The sequence below is a fragment of the Trypanosoma brucei genome, chromosome 3 (assembly GCF_000002445.2).
Source record: "Trypanosoma brucei brucei TREU927 chromosome 3, complete sequence".
Taxonomy (NCBI): Eukaryota; Euglenozoa; class Kinetoplastea; order Trypanosomatida; family Trypanosomatidae; genus Trypanosoma; species Trypanosoma brucei.
Window position 1 is genome coordinate 715859 of NC_007276.1, and position 20952 is coordinate 736810.

A 20952-nucleotide genomic window follows, 5' to 3' on the forward strand; every position below is an offset into this window, starting at 1 on the left:
AGGAGTTAACAACATCAGAGGCACAAACGTTTATGGCTTTGAAGCGACGCCATCATATCGGCTCACATGCACACATTCCTGAGCGCACTAGCGCTGCAAAATGGGCCACGGCACCGACGTATATCATTCAACATACCTCTCACCTTTAACCGGTGTATGCGCATCGAAGAATAAATCGAAAAACAAAAAAGAAAAGAACAAAAGAACAAAAAAACAAAAAAGAAGAGGATTTAAAAAAAAAACTAGACATAAATGTACCTCACACCGCCGATGATGCGTAGCCCACCTCAACAGCGTGCCAGAGAGCCTGCAAATGCAACGCCACACCGTCATCGGAAACGCTCCCAGGCACCACAAAATGGTCCAGTCGTTGGCAGAAAGCAAAAACACCGAGCACGCCAAGGAACGACTTCCCCACCCCTCCGCCAACTTGCCGCGTGGCTCTCACACCATTTGGTCCTTTATCATTCATGGCTGAAACATTTACACCGAGTGCGAGGCACAACTCTTCCAATACCTGGGCTGGCAACACCCGCTGCAAAAGGAGGATATCTGCAGACCGGCGAATATTTTGCTTTACCCACATTCGGCTTCCAGGGTGGGACGGGATTGCGGCAGGGCACTGCTTTGCAACCTCGCCATCCAACAGAGGCATCAGCACCAGATCTGCAAGTAACTCGCCTAACGCTGCTCGTAATTCCCCCTGGGAAGACTCGTTGGCTGAGCGGCGGAAGTTGGAGCTTGAGATTGCTCCCGCACTATCATTCAACTTTCGGTCATTATCTTCTTGCTGCTTATGAAGCCGTCGCTCCAGCACGTGTGGTGCAAGTAAAATCAACTCGTCATCTTCCGTCAACGGCGGAACAATAAAGGCAAACAAGTGCACTAAGAAGGATATCCAAAGCCGCAGTAATCCGAGCGGCTGAACTTGAAAACCAAACACCATATGATGGATAACCCTCACAAGGATACGAAAGACAACAATATCTTCCGTTGTGCAAAACGTAGCCTGCCGACCGAGGTAATCGCTCTCACTCTCACTCAAAAGCTTTATTTGCTGTTCCCACTCCGTGCGGAGCCGCAACAATTCCTGCGACAACGTGCGGAACACAGACATGAGCAGCAGCGTCCCACAAGGTGCGGGGAACTGTACCGGCACATCGCGGCGTAAAATATCCTCCATCGCGTCAACCACCGTTCCCCCATCGGTATCCTCCCTTTCAGAAACCAACAGAGAGAGAAAGGGATCACCCGTGCAATCACCGAATATCTCTGATGCTATATCTTCCGGCGTTCGCTGCCCGCTGACAACTTCGGAAAGCAGTTGGTACAATTCGGATGCTGCCCCCTCAGAGCCAAATGAATCCCGCAACCTTGTGCCTAATATCCCGAACAGAAGGAGCCGTATCCTCAAACCGCGCAAATTCCACGGTATTGACATAAACCCAGACGTAACAAGCAAAATCATGCACTGTTGCCGCTCCTGCCTGTCAACAAAAAACGCATCTGTTTCATCCGTTGTGGCATTTTCCTCCACAGCCGTCACGTCTTCCTCATCCTCCTCCCCACCCTCACCCTCACCCTGAGGACTGCAAAGGATTGACAGGATTGGGAGAAGAGTACACTTCAATACCTCATGTCCCTGTATGTTTGTCCTTCCTGCGCGGCTAAATAGTGCGAAAACACCGTGAAGAAGACACATAACTAAAAAGCTATTTTCCCTAAGCGCATTCACAACTCGTGTGTGCACGTACTGGGTGTGCCACTGCATCAACTCATCCCGCAACTTAACCTCACTCGCCTTCTCCCCAGGTAAAAGGGATGCAATTGAGCCTTCCAAAGCATCGTGTCCCTTGTAAAGGATCATATCATGTAGCTGACGAAGAAGCGAGACAAACTCCCCTTGCTTCACAGGCGATAGAATCGAAAAGCAGCTCGGATGGTAGACACAGAAAAAGAATTCAACCATATACGATAGCCAAGTAGACCCGCCGTCCATAGCGTGTTTGCCTTCATCCTCACGCGGACGCTTGCCGGCAGAGAAAAAATATTTCTGTGAAGCCGACAAGTGCTCTATGTGCTGCTCCACCAGCTGGCGGTGACACCGCTGAATAGAGGAAATAACGGACTCCGAGACTGCAGGTACAGCCGTCAGCGGCACATCCTCTACGGCCATTTGCCCATGAACGAAGCACCGCACGACACGCACAGCGTTCCCCCATGCTGTGGCTGCTTCCTTCTTTACCCACTCCTTAATGACGATGTTGACGGAAAGCGCCGGTGGCAGATGACCAGGGGCTGATTCCGCTTCCAAAGTACACCTCCAGAAGAAGGGTTGATGGCAGGTCACGGTGTGGACTGATGCAAAGGAGTTACTGGCCGGATCACCACCTGCAAGCAGGCGCATGGAAAGGTAATCCCGCAGATTTGATTGAAGCTTTTCGAAAAACATGCGGCGCGCGCGCAAATGTATGCGATCGGTAATAGTAGTAGTAGTAGCAGTATCAGTATTAGAAGATGCCGAAGACGAAGATACAGAGGGAGGTGCGGCAAGTAACGCATGAGCCCCCTTGTAACCTGTGATGAGCAGCATCAAAAAGAGCCACTGTGTTTCGCTCAGCGCCGCCTCCACATCCACCTCACACCGCTGAAAAAATGAACCGATTTCTCTCCATACTAGTGCCACCACACTATCGACGACACGGACCACCTCCTCATTCATGCGGACACCACCGGTTGGAAGGGCCCCGCCCCTCGCTGACATTCCACATACAACGTAATGCACGCCCTCCACCAGACGCTGGATACTATTACGGATAATGCAATCCATCACGATGCATATTCCACGAAATGATCCGGCCCCTCGAACCACACCCTCTAGTTCGTTTATCAACACCTCGTACTGTCGAGCCTCCGCCTTGTCGTACTTGGATAGGTCCCACAACTCAGGCCCGCCGGAAGCATCTTCGGGGATGGGGTGCCTTTGCTCTAACATATTTAAAGAGCACAACTCCCTTTCTATCGCATTTACGATCGCTTCGAGCAGGAACGTGCCGCCCAACTCGTCACACCCCTCGCTACACCAGCACCGAAGCAATGGTCCTAGGAGAGTTTGACGCCAGTACGGAATTTCTGCCATCCGCAAGAATGTCGAGTAGAGCATTCGGCCCTTTTCTCCCTTAGGCACACACAACAGAGAAGTTTCATTTTTTGCAGAAGTTGACGCTCCAGTATCGGACGAACTCGCCTCAGGGGCAAGATATTTGCAGAGCTCTGTGAGGTAGGACTCCTGCACAACGGGATCCGTTGCAGAAGAAGAAATACACTTTTGTTCACTATTAGCGGTTTTACCAACTTTTGTCTGCCCTGACGCTACGTCAACAATGGTGTTCGATAAGCAGGTCAGTAACCTACACGTCTGTGCAGGGCCGCGGAGGCAGCTGAGGAAGTTAACCTTCCACTGGGCGTCACTGCACTGCCCTCCATTTCCCGTATCTGAGCTTTTAACTTTTACCTCTACCCCACCGCCGGGATCTTTTTGTTGCGGCGCTGGCGAGAACACATACATCCAACCACCACCCAGGCGGTGTAGATGTAATGTCCCTTCGGATTGCGTCCACCTGCGCTGTAATACACATCAACACGTATACATACACAAAGAGAGCAAAGAAAAATAATAACAAGGACAGAAAAGGAAGGGAAGAAAGATACGAAAGATGAAACTAAGAGGAGGGATGCAGCAAATAAATGTGCATTTATTTCAAGCAGAAATGCAGCCACTTAGATGCCACAAATTATTGCAGTAAGAAAGAAAGAGCATGTGTGTAATGTGTGTGGGTGTGGGTGTGGGTGTAGGTGTGTGTGCGTGTGCGTGTGTGCGTGCGTGATTGGGTGCATCAGTGCGAGTATGCGCATGCAGTGCGCACACCCAGTGCATCCCACACCTTCAACAGGCCGGGAGGCAGCACAAAAACAGCAAATAATTAAAACAGTTACGACAACGAGAAAGGGAAAATGGGCGGCTAAGAGCTTGAGTCCTAGCCACATGCAAAAGTGAACATACACACACACGCACAAACACGTGTCTATACAAGTACGGTTGTATATTTGGGTGTATATAATAATGCTATCTATGGGTCCAACAACAGTAACAAGTGAAATACCTCTTTGCTACAAGGTCTTACTACTGTTGGAAAGGTAGTGCCGTCATAAACTACAAGACACTTCTTTATCAAATTACCCATGACCTCGTCAACGGCGCACACGCCATGCCTCTATATGCTCAAACTTCTCCCACTCACAGGTCATAAACTCAGTAACCTCATCCACGTATCGATATAAGGATCTCTCCTTCTTCTCTTCTATGAGCAGTACAATGTACCGCAAACATGTTTTTGCATCTCCGATGAGACGAATACAGTTCAGCGTTTCCCTCCTCTTAACCTCCACATCGTTATTATGGCCACTGCCTCCCACTTTTCTTCCCCCTGCTGCCTCACAGGCATCCGGCATGTTACTCTCATCCACTCGTGTGCAATTCAACTCCTCTGGGGTAAAGGCGTAGTGTTCCACAACCTCTAGTGGCACCTCCGTGTCTAATAGCATACCGCTATTTTTAATTATTCCCGCACATTGCTGTCGTTCTTGCAAAAACGATTTATGCAACAAATCCTTGTCACAACCTTGAGCCGTAAGAGCCTGTCGCTGTGTTGCAATAAGAACAACAACGGTTTGAAGTGCTTGTTGGACGGCCTCAGCATCTTCGTGAAGCTGTTCAACCCACTCATCACATGCCTGCTTACACTGCAGAGCAGCAGGATTTGTAGACGGGTAAAATGGCGGGGGAGAGAGAATCGAATGCGATTGATTTGACCCCCTGCTATGCCTGGTATCCTCCGACTTGGGGGTTGAGGAATCGACAGCTCGACGCTTAGGTGTTGTTGCACCAACTAATATTGCCTTGGTGGGCGTTCGCTGGGAAGAAGGCGAAAAGACACGGGGGCCTTGCACACTTGCCTTCTGTAAAGAAGGCGCCACCTTTTGTTGCCGCCCTCCCGCAATGGAGTTACGTTCATCCACCTCTGGTGTCAGTCTGCCCATATCACTCAAGAATCGTTTGGCAATCGTCGAGATGGCTTGTTTGTCGTTCGCATGGCCACGGATTGGTGAAAGTTTATATGAACCTCCCCCTCGACTCACTCTCCCCCTCTCCGGCGTCCTAGTGCACGCTTCCTGTTTGGATCGTGCAATGCTAGTGGGTTCACTTCCACATTTGCGTGTTTCCATTCTCCCACGGAGCTGCACCCATTGCCTGTGATTAAGCGATTCGTCCCGGCGGACTCCCACATGACGACACTTTTCCTCGTCGCGCTCCTCCAAAGCGCCACGGTGGGAACCCTTGCCTGCAGACTGAGGACCAACAGAAGCTCCCCTTCTTTGTGCCCAAACTTTGACTGGGGTACGGCACGCGCTGCCATCCGGCTGATCAGCCCGCCGCGGGGTTGTATTCCCCTCCTCCATCACATAAACAGTGACTTCTGCCTCGTTGTCCTCCAACTCCTCCCCCTTGTCCGGACTGCGCATCGATGGTGAATCCACAGAAACGCTTGTACTCCTCCCTGTGTTTGTGACTGCTCCATCGTACGACTGTTGCACACTCGCCAGGCGTTCCGCCAGTACGTCCTCCAAATACTTCTTCGAGTCTATGGCGAGCTTCTTCAGCAACTCATTGTGAAGCGGTACCCCTTTCCTGGTAGAGGCACGGCGCTGTCGTTCCTTCGTCTCTTCTTCACTTTTTCGCTGCATTTCCATGGCCCTCGTTGCACGAGACATTTTCAAACTGTCACTATAACCTGTTTTCCCACCAATCGTCACCCCACGCGTAAGTAAATGCATATAACTTCCACACTGGGAGGAGCGCCCGTCCCCTTTATGAGTAGACGTAGATGCGCCGCCTCGGCCAGTAGCAGCGCTTACAGGCTCACTACTGTCCCACGTCTTGCTGTTTTCGATTTGCGAACTCCACCCACCCCCTTGCGCGAATGTAAGGCGGATTCCGTCAATGAATTGTAGCGAGGGGCAGAGGTTACGGAGCATGGGTCGGAAGCAGTTCTGTATACGTTCCATAACGGGGTTCCCACGCAACATCAAATGTTGTAGCCCTTTGGTGAGAGACAACGGCCGAATTGATGCCTGTGTCTCAAGTCTGTTGTACGACAAGTCGAGAGTCTCCAGTAAAATAAGATGTGCGATCCCACCCACGAACTCAATTTCGTTTCCACCCAAGAACAAGTGGGATAAGGAAAGGTTGTTCTCAAGACCCGTCATGGAGCAGATACGGTTATGACGAGCGTTGAGAAGGGTGAGCATTCGGCACTTCTCCAAACCGCTAATCTTACGCAGCTCGTTCTCACTCACGTCCAGACGTAGGAGCGAAGGAGGCAGCGGTTCTAGGGATTTCAAGCCGTTGCGACTGAGGCAAAGGACCGTCACCGACCGAAAAGATGCACCCGCTCGGGGAGCCGTCGCTACGCGCGGGCCTCTGTCCTCAGGGCTGCTATCGGGTCCCTGAGAGCTCTTAGCCCTCACCACACTCCAAATATCATCTGTGTCGTACAGCGTGCGCAGCTTTCCAGTTGAAACAGAATCTGTCAGATCCATGACAGATGTCAGAAGTGGACTAAGATTTTCAGTAAGATCAACACGAAACTCGTCGTCCCTGACAGAGGATGATCTATAGTGTTGCTTTTCCTTCGGTACGCTCCGGGCTGGAGTGCCTCGCACCTCGCAACTTCCGGCCCTCTTCTCACCATTACCCATACGTACACCAGCAGAGGATTGTCTCTGCAACTTATTACCACCAGCTTTGCACGTTTCTGGAGGGAGCCGGGGGGGAGTGCAACTGCCTTTCGCCTGATTCTCCCGCCCTTGTTTACTTCCCCCTCGCTTTCCACCTCGTGATGTCCCCGAGGGTAACCCCGTGGACACACGTTTCATCGGTGAGCCCGACACCAATTCATTGCATGACTCATCGCTCACAACACAAGCATCAGTGGAGGCTGCGGGAGTCACACTACCGGAGGCACTGGATGGCCTCTCCGAGCCGAGCAACGCGTGCCGTCGCTTCTCGAGAGCCATCGAGTCAACACCACGGCATGAAGAAGCGCTCTGCGTTTGGATAGACGAAAGCGAGCAGGCACTCACAGGCTCACTACTTGGGCGGCCTCCACCAGCAGTCGTAACATCCAACTTCACAACACAGGGAGAGGATGACTGAACACGAACCTCTTCGATACGCTGGGCTGCGGCGGCTGTGATGCTATTCGCCCGAATATCCATGTATAACAAAGGCGGAGAACAGCGCGAAACAAGGAGTGACAAGTGGGTAACGCAATTGTCCGTTAGAGAGTTTTGGTTCAGTGTTAGCGCCCAGCGGCTGATACCGTGGACGCGAAGCATGGCAGTGGTGCCGAGCTTTATTAGAGCCTCTGCCGCTGCAATAACCTCCCTGTCTCCTAGGCCAAGGCCGTTCAGTGCAAGATGCGCTCCTGAGCCATCCAAACGTACACACTGGGCACACTTACTGGCAAATGCGGCTGCTTGAGATACACCTTGCCGACACAGTTCAACACGTAGCGAATCCCTGAAGATGGCCGTGAAGGATGACGGCGTATCGTCGCGAACCATTTTTATAAAAACTACCGAAGCTGAGCACCTTATACAAAATAATAATATATATCTCTATACTTAGCTTATATATAAATATATATGTGTCCTGGTGCCTTGCCACTGCGCCACAGAAATGAGAAGAAGATGGTCCAGCGAGTTTGTGTCACCACACAACAGCAATGAATATGGCAAAAACGGGACTGCAAGAGTCGGAAAGCAAGTGATTAAGAGGATGCTAAAGTGGAAAAATGGTGCCATCAAATATGATGGCGAGGAAAAGTACGTGACCAAGCATCCCTCACACGAGCTAGATACAAATACACAAATAGAGAGAGAACATTCGCACAGCAGCGAAAAAATGATGACGGCACGAGATTTTCGTTTTTGTGTACAAGCTTCTGCTCCCATTTTCCACCCATGGTGATTGTGAGAAACGATGGAAAAATTACAGAATGCAAAAGCGTCCCCAGCTATGACTCAACATTCGAAAGAAAAAATATCGCTTCATGGCAAATAGGGGAAAAAGCGAATGATCCAACGAAATCTCAAAGATAAAAACCATTTACAGCGAGCAAAAAAAGTACGTGCACCACAACGGTAACTAAGCTGTGCCAGCTCGTGACTCACAACCTATGAAAAGCAAACGACGTTCAGCAGGATGACAAAAAGCATGTAAGAAACACCACCACTGTCCTCCTGTACTTGCCTACGTGGCTCCGGCGAGGATAATGGCTCGTATGCGGACAGAGCCATGTAGCGCAGGCCATCCCACGAACCCTCCTGCCTTGAGTGAGTAGGCGTCATTGCATCCAGACGAGTAAACCCAATCTTCTTTAACACCTTGTAGGCCATTCGATCCCAATCCATGGACCGATTCTGTGTCGCTCCCGTTACCGTGTAGTGTACAGTCGGTGGAGACAACCATATGGCCCACTCTACACACGGGAAGGCACATTTCGTTGAGCGGGAATCCTCCATCGCCTTGCTTCGGTAATTCTGATCCCACATATATTGTTGCCAATCGGTTTCTCCGGGGGCCGCAACTGTCGGCTCCGCGCCGAACGGGGGCCACCTCGTGTAGGGGCCGCGCAACAGTGTTACCTTCTGCTGCCTCCATTCCTCAGCGAATGCTCGCATCACCTCCACCCAATCTTTCGTCTCCCAAGCCTCGAGCAGATCCTCCATGCCCAGGTTCGTGACAAACACATTCACCGGTTCCTGAATGTTGTCAAGGAGTTCGACTAGCGCCTTCCTAGGCGAACTCGCACGACGCTCAGTAAGGTTATAGTTTATTTTTCTATATAAACAATGTATGACAGAATTGCCCACTTTTTTCTCCAGTGACTGGCAGTTTTTGTAATATTCGTTCACAATGGCACCGCCCGCAAACAACACTACGGTCGGTTTCCCGCTAAACATCGACATCCGCCTGCAAATCATAGGGAAAGGATCCCTCCCCTCACCCGAAACAATGCGCAACCGGCAGGTAGTTGGAACCCAAACAAGATGACTGTTTAATCCCCTAGGGTCCGTAAGCATGCTAGGATCACCATAGCAATAGCGATCACCCTTCGTGCACTGAGCTGCAAGCGGGTGCGGGGACCCCAGTGGTGTACTGGAATCCGCCCCATCAAGGAAACGCACCCACTGACCACCTTCAGAGGTGTTGTAATTCGTAGATGCATTGCAGAGAGGCGGAAGAGCAGCCGTTGCCGGTCGGGGCGCAGGCACTACCCGAATGCGTAATGGACTTCCGTATACATGCCGCTGCACGTCACAGATGCTATTATACGTAAACACACTACGGGTTGTGTCATTTCCCCACCCGCTAACGACACCAAGTGTACGAGACCCCCAAGGCACACCTGTGTTACTGTTGAGGTGTACCATCTTCACCTCCAAAGTATAATTGCCCGGGTCGGGGACTCGGAAACGGACAATCCGCGATACAAAGCTACCCGCCTTGCTCGCGTCCAATCGGGGAGTGGGCCGTATTACCTGGGCAGCAAGCACGCGGTTCTCGTTAAAAAGACGTGCAATGAATTCAACGTCATCAATGCAGGCTTTATTTTCTTTCGACTCCAGACATGTACCACATTGTTCCACTTCAACACTTTGACTCCATCCGCCTGCAGTTACCTCCAGTATGTCACTTGCTAATGGTAGCGAGGCACGCAACACGAAGAGATATTTGTGTTCCTCGTTGAACCAATGGGAAAGCATATAACGCCCACATGCCGGATGAGGGTCCCGAAACATTTCATGGTACGTGATCTGAGTGTGGAAAAAGTGATGAGGGCTCTGGCTATTCACTTCGTCGTATTCAAAAACGTGCCGGTTGTACAGCTGAGAGCATGTCATTTGCCGATAATCATCGGGTGGCTTAACCATCCAGAAGCTTGCAGGAACCTTCGTTACGTTGTACGAGAACGGCCTAATAGACAAGGTTGGCGGAAGATGAGTTGTATATTCCAAACCCTTGTCCCTTCTCCTACTCACAGAAGGTTGCGGTTCTCCTTCAAGTGGATCTGGAGGAAGACTACGGTACGTTACCAACGTGATGAAGAAGGTTGATAGTAACAAAACCACCAACAGTGCTGTGGCATTTATCCTAAACCCCAATAACCTGCCAATCATCACCTCTTTGGTACCAAAATCAACCTTCCTCCACTAGAGGGAGGCTTCAACGAAGTATTCAAGGAGTCGACGCCAAAAAAAAAAAAAAAAGAAGAGGAAAACAGAGGAAAGGGGGGTTGAAAGTTACCCTTGAAGGTGGACGCACAACACAAATACACATACAGCAAAGCAGTGGCAAAAACAATAATAAAGTACAATGGTGGTGCATCGCACGACCTTAATGTTTCGAGGGGGGACAAGGTTGGTACAACAGGACCCACTCAGATGTACAAATACCTGCTGCGTCGATTAAACGGTTACGAATACAAGGAAAAAAAATACAAGAAAATGACTGAACCTAAAAATCCCCCCCTTCCGTTCTGTGAAGAATCGATCCTACGCAGCCAATTTGCCCTCGACGAGAAGGGCGTAGAGTTGCTGGTGTGCCTGCGCACCTGCAGCTTGAACAACGTCAGTGGCGGTTTGAAGCAGTAGACGGCGTCGCATAAGTGCACTTCGCCTCTCGTACAGGAGTTCTAAAAGCACCGGAACGACTGGATGTGTTGGAAGGCCCAACTTCACAAGATGGCTGGCAAGCTCAACAATGAGAAGCAGATCCGCTTTCCAACTGCTAGTGGCCGTTTTCTCGGCACCCTCCCCCGCACTTTCGGATGTGATAACAGCGTATAAGATGTCAGCGCACTTCTCTACAAGCGTGACGTCATGCGATGGGTGGGTTCGAATACTGGATGAAAGGAAAACGTGGATATCCACGGGCGTGAGTGTTGACACGTCACTAGAGATTCCACCCAGTTCCCTCAGGGCAGATGCGGCGCTGGTTAATAGCAACGTCGTCGCTTTCGTGGCTGGCTCCGTATGCACTAAGGAAAAGAACTTCAGCAGCGATATGTACTGCAGCAGCTTGAAGAACACACCCGGTTGCTTCGCTAGCTCCACAGTACGCGAAGTCATCATAGAGATGACCCCATCTTCCAAGTCAACGTGGGCTACAGTAAAAGCCTCAGCTAGGGTTACGAGATCACTGATGCTGCAGTCGTCCACAATTTCCTTGAACCGCTTCCCCACCGCATCAAACAATGTCTTGGAGCGCACGCCGCACTGAACGAAGAGTCGTGTCAGCTCAGCAAATGCCTGGGGAGGGGCTTGGGGAAACAAAACCGAAGCGGCATGATCCGTCATGCAACGAAGAATATTATACTCGGTCGAGTTTTTCCTTGCGATGAGCTGCAGAACGGCCATCATGGTTGACATGGAAAGCGCCGTGTGATGCTCGGCCATGTTCTGCAGAACCAAATGACACGTCGGGTCATTTGGAAATGCCTCTGTGAGACACTGCAAAACAAGCACGGCGTTGCCTGCCACGAGTGAAAGTGAAGCAGGGTCGCTCTGAAGAAGGTGACGGACCAATCCTAAAAACACCGGTTGAGCAGCCGTAAGGCACGCAGTTTGAACGCTCTTGTCCCATGCAGCGTTCACGCCACACATCACCAAACGGACGGCGAGCGGCAGGGAAAACTTCAGTTTCACATCAGCCACTCGGGCGAGTAGCACGCCAAAAAGATACTGATGAGTTATTTGCGCAGTTGCATAGCTCTCAATACAATCCACCACCTCCTCTGCGCTAAACAACTGCCGTGTTTGGATGGTGCGAAGGATATACGCCTTCATTACGCGATCACGTAACTCCCCGTAGACATCCTTATCCAACTGCGAAAAGCCCTTTAAGACAAGCGGTACATCCGACGATGGGCACTGCTGACGCGCCCGCAGAACCGAACCTGCCAAAGAGGAAGGAAGGTCAACCAAAAAGGCAAGATCCTCCGCTGGGAGGGAACCCCCAAGTCGCTGCAGCTTCGTTGCGATGCGAACCACAATCCCAGCTTCACCAGGCGTCAGTATGTGACCAGAGTTAGTAACACGCCGTAATATCGCTGCGTAGGAGAACTGACCACCGTCGTCAAGTTCACACAAAGTCTGCAGCGCTGACGTGGTCTCCTGAAGGGAAAAAGAAGAACTTAATGAAGCCGCTTCCTCCGCGAGAAGGTTACGCAGCGACCGTACAGTTTCGGTGTCGGTGGGTACATGATAGTTCACAAAACTTCTCAACACTGCCGACACATCACCGGCAAGCAGCAGAGGACTAACAGCCATCACCATCTCGAGATACAATCCCGTGAGGTTCTCCTTCCGTAGCTGGCATACAGCCGCAGCGGAGGTGAGTAATCGGGCCGCTATCTTGCTAAGGTGGCGACGCCTCGCCCCATCCTCTGTCTCTGTTGCACATCGCTCCTCCATTACTGCCACTCTCACTGCCGTGGCCAACTGCGACAGCAGCTGGGGCGAAAGATGGTGAATTGTGTGGGGTGTGCACATAACCACCGTCATCTCGCTAAGCGCCTGAAGCCTAAGCGCATCTTTGGAACGTTCTTCTTCACTATTCTGCTGCTGCAGGAACCGCGTGAGCGCAGGGTCCAAAACATCGGTACGAAAGGCCTGAAGCTCTGCTGGCTCCGACTCGATCGTGAACTCGGAGACAAGGCGGAACAGAAGGTTTACGAGGGAAAGCACGTGAGAAGGGTTTTGTGTCATGACAGCATTGCTACCCCCTCGTCGGATGGCTGCCGCGACCGGCTTCAAGTGAGCTGCGACAACATCATTAACAACAATACTGCAGTACCGCTGCCATGAGGATCCTGGTAAACGTACTCGGGCGAGGTCACGCTGCTTGGCGCCTACGTGTGTAACGAGTTCATCCATCCTATTCACCGTCTCGAATAGCGAGGGGCCGTCACCTTCAGCGCCACCGCTACAAAGCAACGATTTAACAACAGTAGAATGGAGGCCAACAAGCTGCTTGGCCACAGTTGCATCCATCCCACAGGACGCCGCGTACACAGTAAAGTTATGAACGCCCTGAAGGAGCTTCTTAGCTGCCTCACACTCCGCAGTACCCATTGCACTAGACCTTTTAGCCCAGCTTAGCTGCCGGAGCGCACATTCCACAACACGCGGAACAAATAATGCCGTAACCTCCGAAAGTGAGCTTTCGACATCCGGTAAGGTGGCATTCGATGACTCCCGCTGTGTGAGAGGTTGGTAGCAACCAGCAAGCTGATACCGTTCTACGAACATGTCAATCAGTACCGTTAAACCGTCCGAGAGGTAGTAATAAGAGCCTTCCCGCTCCAATAGTGCCAGCATTGATACAAGGTGGGCACTCAGCTTCTTTTCCTCTCCTCGCACAAGCAGTTCCACAGAAGTAGAGAAAGCCAAGTGCAGAACTGTTTCTAGCGGAACAGAGTTAGCCTTTGTAACATTCGCAGCAGCACCGCCGCGCTGTCTTTGCCGCTTGGAAGTGTTCGGTGCCTCGCCGTCACCATTTCGCCCCCGCTCAAGAAGATCTCGAATGGCCTTTGGCTCCTCAAGGGTTTCCAGCGGTGTCATCCCCGCCCTTGTGTCAGCCCGAATGCGAGCCTCGATTAATGAAGCACACTCAGATGTTAACATGGTAGATATCCTCGCGGGCAGTGGATCAAGAGCAAACGAACGCGAAAATAAGGAGGCAGCGTAAAGTACTTCAAGCACCTCCACGGCGCTGTGCCCCACGCATAAGCCGCTACTCAAGACGGCCTCGGGACAATATCCAGCGGCAAAGAGCCCAAAGGCCACCTTCGCCCGCCGGGACCGTGGCTCTGCGTGATGTATAAGGGCGGGCCCCGAGGGATTGTCTCCAGAAAAAACTCCCGATGAATCACATGCGCCATTTCTAGTAAATTCCCTCCTCTCCTTAGTTAGTTTACACGAAAGCTTCTTCACCGCGGATTCGTCTGCTCGTTCGCAAAAGAGTGCGGCAGCTGTAACGACGGCCGCCCGAGTGGAATCGCAGAGGTCCTGCGATGGCAATGATTGAACCACACGGGCAACATCGCTCTTGCAGAGAACATCAATGAACATCAGGGGTCGTGTACCCACACCTAAACAGAGGTGCTGAAAGCTGTCTGTCATATCATGTTTCAGTCGATCACGCACAGGTGGCGGCAACGCTGCACTTGCCCCATTCAAGACAAATAAACCATTCAATAGATCGAAAGCGAGCATGTGTATGTCTCCAACGCTTATGCGTTGTAACTTTTCTGTCACGGCACTGTTAACACGTTTGATCGCAGCAGACTGTATTTGAGACGTGCAATCCTCCCACGATTTTTTCGTACGCGCCGAAATATGGTCATGATCATTTGCAATAGAGATGGCAAGAAAAAGAACCGCCAAGTCCACCACAACATCGCTAAGGGAATGTGGTTCATCGATACGGTTGGCCTCCACCACACCACTGGCAGCAGGAACAACGAGCTCATCAACCAGGCGCAGTGTAACGTCCCCAATCCATTTGCTATTCTCACCATCAGCATTTTTTTTCGCGGCAACTTTCCTCTTCTTTTCGACCCCACCAGTGGGAGGAGCCTTGGTGGACGGTTTGGCCTCCAGCTGATTTTGCCGCAACTCCAAGGACACCCAAAGTACCGCCTTCTTAATTGCAGCTGCAGCATCACGCTGTTGCTCTCTCGCTCTCGCCCCCGTAACCTCACCCTGCCACGTAATTACACAGTCAAGCAATTTCTCCATAATTTCCTGGTACACGACAGTATTACAAAATGTACTCGTCCTATATACGCGCAAAAAGGCCATAAGTGCTTGTAACTGCTCCACGTTCCTTGCAGTTTCGGCAGCACCGTGAACAATGACTCCCTCACGGGTGAGACATTTCTCTTCACATGCCCTCAATATGAGGTGAAGGGACGGGTACCTCTCCCGATATTTCACCGCACGGGCAATGCAAGCTCCGATTGTGGCTATTTTAATTGTACCTGGACCTTTAACACCTGTAGAGCCACGTGCGGGAGGGGTCACCACTTTACTCTCCACCTGCTGAGCCTCGCACCCCTTCTCCGAATCCTCGAGTGAAGCATCAGCGCAGACCGCATTCCATTCCTCCACCACGAGGCGTGTGTCAATCTTCACCTTTTGTATTCGCACTTCACTCGATGCGTCAGAACTACCAGCAGCCCCAACTTGTGACTCTTCCTTCGCCTTCCCACCCGATGAATTCCTCGGGCGACGTGATGAGACCCGCTTGTTAACTGCAGGCACCGCCGTCGCAACCCCACTGGAAAGCTCCCCCGCCCTGTCAGCGAGCTCATCAACTATGGAAATGGTTTTCTCCTTTATCCCTTCTTCCACCACCACTGGTTCATCTGATGGAGGCTGGCCAGTAGATTTGGGCTTGCGTCTTGGAGCGAATAGACGTACGGAGGTGCTAAAGAATCTGGCATTACTGTAAGGAAAACTTAGCCCACTTGTAAACTTGAAAAACACACGCGAACGACTACAAACACGCAATAGCATGACTTCCACAAGTGTGCCGCGTGTCTGTGAGGGTGATTCCCCTTTTCCTTTTGTTTCAGTTCTTACACACACACACACACCGCCCCTCTTCTCCTGTTTCGGTACTGGTAATAAATTTATGTGCACACGCAGGAGGAAAAGGAGGAACAAATGCAAGCAAAAAGAAAGAGAAACAAGAAAGTAGGAGAAAAAACTGAACAATCACCACCTAAATGGTGCCCCTGCCAAAAAAAAAAAAAAAGAAACACTCGCTGAACGAATCATGAGTGAATTCATTTAACAAAAATCGACGCATTGCCGTACAGCACATTGAGCATTGCGGCGAACGGCATCACCGGGCCTCCAACACTCAAAAAGGAAGGAAAATAAAAAGAGGAATGAAAGAAAACACCAACAAGGAGGCCAACAACAAAAACAACAAACTTCAACTTAGAGGACAACCATTCACAGTGCTGTGGATACTCGTTAGCTCCCCAGCCGACCATGCCGCAACACCGACCTTACATCCGGAACGACCAACAGGGCCTCGAGCAATGGCATCAGGGCAAGCAATACACCATCTCGCGTATCACCATTAGCGGCATCAGGCGAAGTAGGCGGTGCAAAGGGTGGAATAAGCAGTGCATTGTCACGGTTTGCCGAGACGCACTCCTCCGAGTTATCAATCATTATCATTAGCTCAGGAGGCACCTTAAGAATACGAATATCCTTAACAAGTATCATATCTCCTAGGCAACACGGTTTGCCGCTGGAAGCACCAACTGCCTGCCCGCCTCTTTCGGGTGTACTGGCATAAAACGAAGATCTCAGAGGAGCTGCAGGGCGAGCATCCGTAATCGTTGCGGAGCTGGACGAGGGAGTGCGGCAGTCTGAGCTGTTTCCAGGATTAGATTCCCTTGGAGTGAATATTTCAGACGCATCAGTTTGAGTTACCAACTGGTTTACAGCAAAGCGCCTCACCTGCCGACAGTGCTGTCGGTAATAACGACGCCCAATGCGGTGATCTGGGTCCAGACGGCGCAAGATTGAGTCCGCGTAGGGTTTTGTAGAGGACGTGAAGAGAACGAGGTTGAACAGCTTCGCTACCGTCTGAATAAATAAACGGACGTACGGTCTCTCCCATACGTGAAAGAGCTCGGCTCCAGAGGCCGTTGGAATCACCTCGGAAAAAGATGGTGGTTGACAGGAGGCGTTTACATTCGTTGACACGAAACACAGCGTCTCGTCCAGGTCAACAATAAGAACCTTCTGCCGCGTTGCTTGATAGGACAACACGTGATGCGCGGTGATTGAGGCGATAGGTTGGGGTTGTGTCCTTGGCTCAACCTTGCGGTTAAAGTCCACCCGCTTGCTGCTCTCACGCCTGTAAACAACCGATGTCACACCGGGAATAATTCTACTAGAAACAGTAATGCCAGTGGGAGCTACACCACCAGAAAGCACGCGAATGTTCCTAGCCCTGGCTCCCAGTGTACCCTGCTGAGGGCTTGCAGAACTGCTGTACTCATCAGTGGTTAAGGTAATATCATCATCCCTCAGACCATGCCGAAAAGCTGAGCGGCTGCTGGCGTGCGGTGGCCACTGCGGTGCCGTGTGCCTCCCCGGAAGTCCCGATATGGTCGGCGGCTGGATGGGTCCCACGACGTTGCATACCAGATGGTACAAACTCTCAGAGTAGCAAAGGTGATAACACGGTGATACAAGTTTTCTGGTACGTGGATTTTGCAAAAGTAATGTTACATCGCCCCTAAAGTGCCCCCGTACGAGGCGTGGTACCCAGCAGTCAGAGCCTATGTTGCTTTCACTGCAGTTTTCGCTGACTGACCCATCTGACCGCTTCTCCCCATCATCTCTTCCACTAGCCGCCTCTGACTCATCGGTAACATCAAATGATATGTTGTATGCCTCTGAAGCCGAAAGTCCACTGGATGATGCACGCATTCCTTCACTGTTTCCGCTACGGCGATGGCGCACAAACATTGCCTTCCTCCTCCTGAGGGCCGTTAGACCTGGGGGATAACTTAAATGGCTTCTTCCAGTGAAGAAGCAAAACACAACATAAAGTGACTTGCCAATGTGCCGCCACGACTCCACACCATCCACTATGATCTGAATGAAAAAAATTATAAGCGGAGTAATGATGCTTAACAAACCCCGAACATTTAACATCAGCCGCGCGGGTGCAGACTAGGTGTAACCGGAGGCGAACCTATACGCTTTTGTCCCTAATATTTCCGTTTTTTTTCTTTTTGTTCCTGCTGTGCACTCGTTCGTGCCTGTAAGGTAGCACCAATTTGTCCGAGCGGGCTTATGAAAAAATAACAATAATAATAATAATGCAAATTGCGCACGAAACACAAACGTACAATAGTTTTTTAAAAAAAAAAAAGAAAAAGTATTCAGTATTCAAACATGGCCGGGAGAGTACAGTAAAGACGTTAGTGTGCGTATATCTTTTGTGACGGCAGCACTCATGGGGGACATGGCGGCCCACAAGGTGATGAGCGCAAACGCAGGCAGCAAGAGGGGAACAGTAAAGAAGTGGAAGCAAATACACTGTTACTCGATTGTTAATACAAGTCTTTATACGTGAAACACCATTTATTATTTTTTTAAACTCATCTTCTCTCCACTTTTTTTTTTACGGCAACACCCGCCACCGCAGCGGGTCCGTCCCACTTCCCTTTAGCATACGAAAGAAGTGTGAAGAGGAGCGAAGTGGTACATTTTACGCAAAAAAAAAAAAACACCTTTACTTCCGTCGTGTGAATCCTTCATTCTCCTCCAAAAACTGAGTAGCCTACGCTTTGCTTTGCTTTGCTGAAGGTGTACAGGCCAACCGTTTATATCACTACTGACCTGCTTATTAGTCCATATCAGCTCCGTAGCCGCCGTCTGCAACCTCCAGTGGATTTTCCACCTGCTGCCTCATTGCCTCTTCTCGCCGCTGTCGTTTTGCCTGAAGTCGTTCCTCTCGCTTGCTTTTCTTCCGTGCAACGTTTTCATCCTGCTCTGCCTTCCGCTTCGCTCGCTCGTTGCGCTTGGCGCGAACCCTTGCCTCATCCCGTGCGACCAATTCCGCAGACTTTCTCAAAAACCTGTGAAACAAAACCTCGCCCGTCGCGAATCCATTTGTCACCTTCACCAGCTGTAACGTGAGGCGAGGCCCAATTTCCTGAAGCTTAATGCGACATTGTTCACGATGCTTTCGAAATGGCACTGCCAGCGGAACTTCCTCGCCCTCACCATCAGTGTCAGACCAAACATCCTCGCGCTCTAGAACTTCGTCTATGGACTCTAACTGCCCAAGCTTCGTCGGGCACCGGCGCTCAAGAAGCTTCTTCACCGTTTTACTTACACCAACAGCCTTAGCATTGATATAATAGTGGCGGACTTCCACAACGTGCTCCACATGATCGTAGTGAAATAGGCAAACACGTTGAATATCCGTGTTCTTCACGAGTTGAATATTAACCGTTGGGAACATCCCCTTAAATGTTGTCTCAAGCAGTGGTACCTCAGGCCGGAGCCGCGCATCGGGGTGAGTGAAGTTGTTCAACACAACAATTGGGGCTACATTCCACACCGCATTGCCGAGGTTTGCGGGTCGTCGCTGTTTTGCCACAATCTCATCTCTGAGAGTAAAGGAAAGCACGCGAAACGTTAACGTCGGACCATTTGAGAAGCGCATGATACGAAGGGATGTGCCATACGATGGAGCGGTGAATAACTGCAAGTGCGAGACGCTAAGTGATGAGGCAATAACAAGAAAATCCTTGAGAGAACGGTTCTCCCCGCGGAGCTTTTTACTACTCCATGGGAGGAATACGGCTCGCCAATCATGCATGAGCGAACGAACGCTTCCTCCTACCTCACCTCTGTAGATAATAATAGACTTTGGTGTTGCCTTGTCTGCCTCAGTGGTGTCCACTGTCCCCGGCATCTTTTTAGATTTCCCCATCTTTGCCCTACTTCTCCTTTCTTCTCTTTTCTTTCTTTTTTTCAGGGAAGGACTAACAACAGAGGGACGAAATCTCCAATAAAAACAAACCTTCCTTCCTCTGTTATCTTAGCCGTCGTAAAACAACGTTCATTACATTGTTAATTCAATTTGTTATAGACGAAGGCGGGAAAAATAAAAAGAAGAAAGGGACAATGAGGAAGGATTGAAAGTAGGTTGGACAAAAGAAAAACAAATGGAGTTAATTCAATTGGAAGGCATGAGCATCAAAAATGGAATCCAAAGTAGACCAATGTGACAGTGTCAGTGCGCTGCAAGTCCACATATGATACCGTATTATTATTCGTTTTTTTTTGTCGCTTCGTACCTTCAAACGATTAGGGAACATCAAATGCAATACAACCTAAAGACGACAAATAATAACACAACACATTACGAGTACACGCAATCGGTCACACCTTCAGTGAAGCCAGTAACCGGGATTACGAACCGTGCCTGCAATAAGTCCGGTGTACTGGCGGGAACCTCCTTCAATCACACGAAGTGCGTCGTCTGCATTACGCAACTCCCCTCCAAAAACAAATTCATTTGGCTTCTTCCCATCAGCAGTTTTGTACTCGCGGAACCATTTAACAATGGTAGCCTTCAGCTCTTGTGGCACATTATTTAAAGACCCGTACGTACCGGTCGCATCGGGTCCAATGGCCTCCGTAATGACTTTCCAGTCGGTTTCCCCCTCGTCAATAAGTCCCAACAACCCGAGGACTCGAACTGCCCTTACGGAACCAACTGCAAAGGGATTTGACGATAATTCAACGATATCAATGGGATCACCATCACCCCCACACGTCGTCAGTTGGTCCATTACTGAAGGATCCTCCCATGTTTGTGGCGCAAAACCATAGTTGAAGGGGACATCACCATACTTGAAGAACCGCAAAGCATTGCCCTCTTTCTTTAATGTGTCTTGAGCTATCGGGTTGTGCGGTTCTTCCTTCACGAGTTCCAATTTGGCACGCGTCCTTCTGGGAATCTCACATACAAATGTAATGACAGATGCATCAGGTGATGGATGTAGCGGAAGATCATGCCATGCCGAGCGCCTCGCAACGGATCCGGCCTCGCTGCTTGTGAAGTACATGCGCCACGCCCGCGTTCCCGCTGCTCCCACTTCCTGCAATGCCCATGCGGGGAGCATAATGCCTGCTCCGGTCATCCCTTTAAACATAATTGATGTTGGGCGCATATTATAACCTGTATTGACAATACACACGTTTTCACCC

General features: G+C 50.5%; 7 protein-coding genes across 7 annotated transcripts, besides 5 other annotated features; all 7 read right to left on the reverse strand.

Annotated features, from left to right (window-relative positions):
* Window positions 1-20952: part of a sequence feature (sequence corresponds to BAC RPCI93-27C5) that runs on past both edges of the window.
* Window positions 179-242: a sequence feature (A-rich).
* Window positions 260-3568, reverse strand: Tb927.3.2780 (hypothetical protein, conserved; the record flags this gene model as incomplete). The annotated part of the gene is made up of 1 exon (XM_838778.1): window positions 260-3568. The coding sequence occupies one exon, from the start codon at window positions 3566-3568 to the stop codon at window positions 260-262; it is 3309 nt and encodes a 1102-aa protein (XP_843871.1).
* Window positions 2481-2517: a microsatellite.
* Window positions 3820-3886: a microsatellite.
* Window positions 4252-7686, reverse strand: Tb927.3.2790 (hypothetical protein, conserved; the record flags this gene model as incomplete). The annotated part of the gene is made up of 1 exon (XM_838779.1): window positions 4252-7686. One exon carries the CDS (start codon window positions 7684-7686, stop codon window positions 4252-4254), a length of 3435 nt encoding a protein of 1144 aa, XP_843872.1.
* Window positions 8299-10305, reverse strand: Tb927.3.2800 (hypothetical protein; the record flags this gene model as incomplete). Its single annotated transcript, XM_838780.1, has 1 exon — window positions 8299-10305. One exon carries the CDS (start codon window positions 10303-10305, stop codon window positions 8299-8301), a length of 2007 nt encoding a protein of 668 aa, XP_843873.1.
* On the reverse strand, window positions 10681-15708 carry Tb927.3.2810 (hypothetical protein, conserved; the record flags this gene model as incomplete). The annotated part of the gene is made up of 1 exon (XM_838781.1): window positions 10681-15708. The coding sequence occupies one exon, from the start codon at window positions 15706-15708 to the stop codon at window positions 10681-10683; it is 5028 nt and encodes a 1675-aa protein (XP_843874.1).
* On the reverse strand, window positions 16174-17877 carry Tb927.3.2820 (hypothetical protein, conserved; the record flags this gene model as incomplete). The annotated part of the gene is made up of 1 exon (XM_838782.1): window positions 16174-17877. One exon carries the CDS (start codon window positions 17875-17877, stop codon window positions 16174-16176), a length of 1704 nt encoding a protein of 567 aa, XP_843875.1.
* On the reverse strand, window positions 18575-19669 carry Tb927.3.2830 (peter pan protein, putative; the record flags this gene model as incomplete). Its single annotated transcript, XM_838783.1, has 1 exon — window positions 18575-19669. One exon carries the CDS (start codon window positions 19667-19669, stop codon window positions 18575-18577), a length of 1095 nt encoding a protein of 364 aa, XP_843876.1.
* Window positions 19669-19711: a sequence feature (T-rich).
* Tb927.3.2840 (inorganic pyrophosphatase, putative) lies at window positions 20130-20915 on the reverse strand (the record flags this gene model as incomplete). Its single annotated transcript, XM_838784.1, has 1 exon — window positions 20130-20915. One exon carries the CDS (start codon window positions 20913-20915, stop codon window positions 20130-20132), a length of 786 nt encoding a protein of 261 aa, XP_843877.1.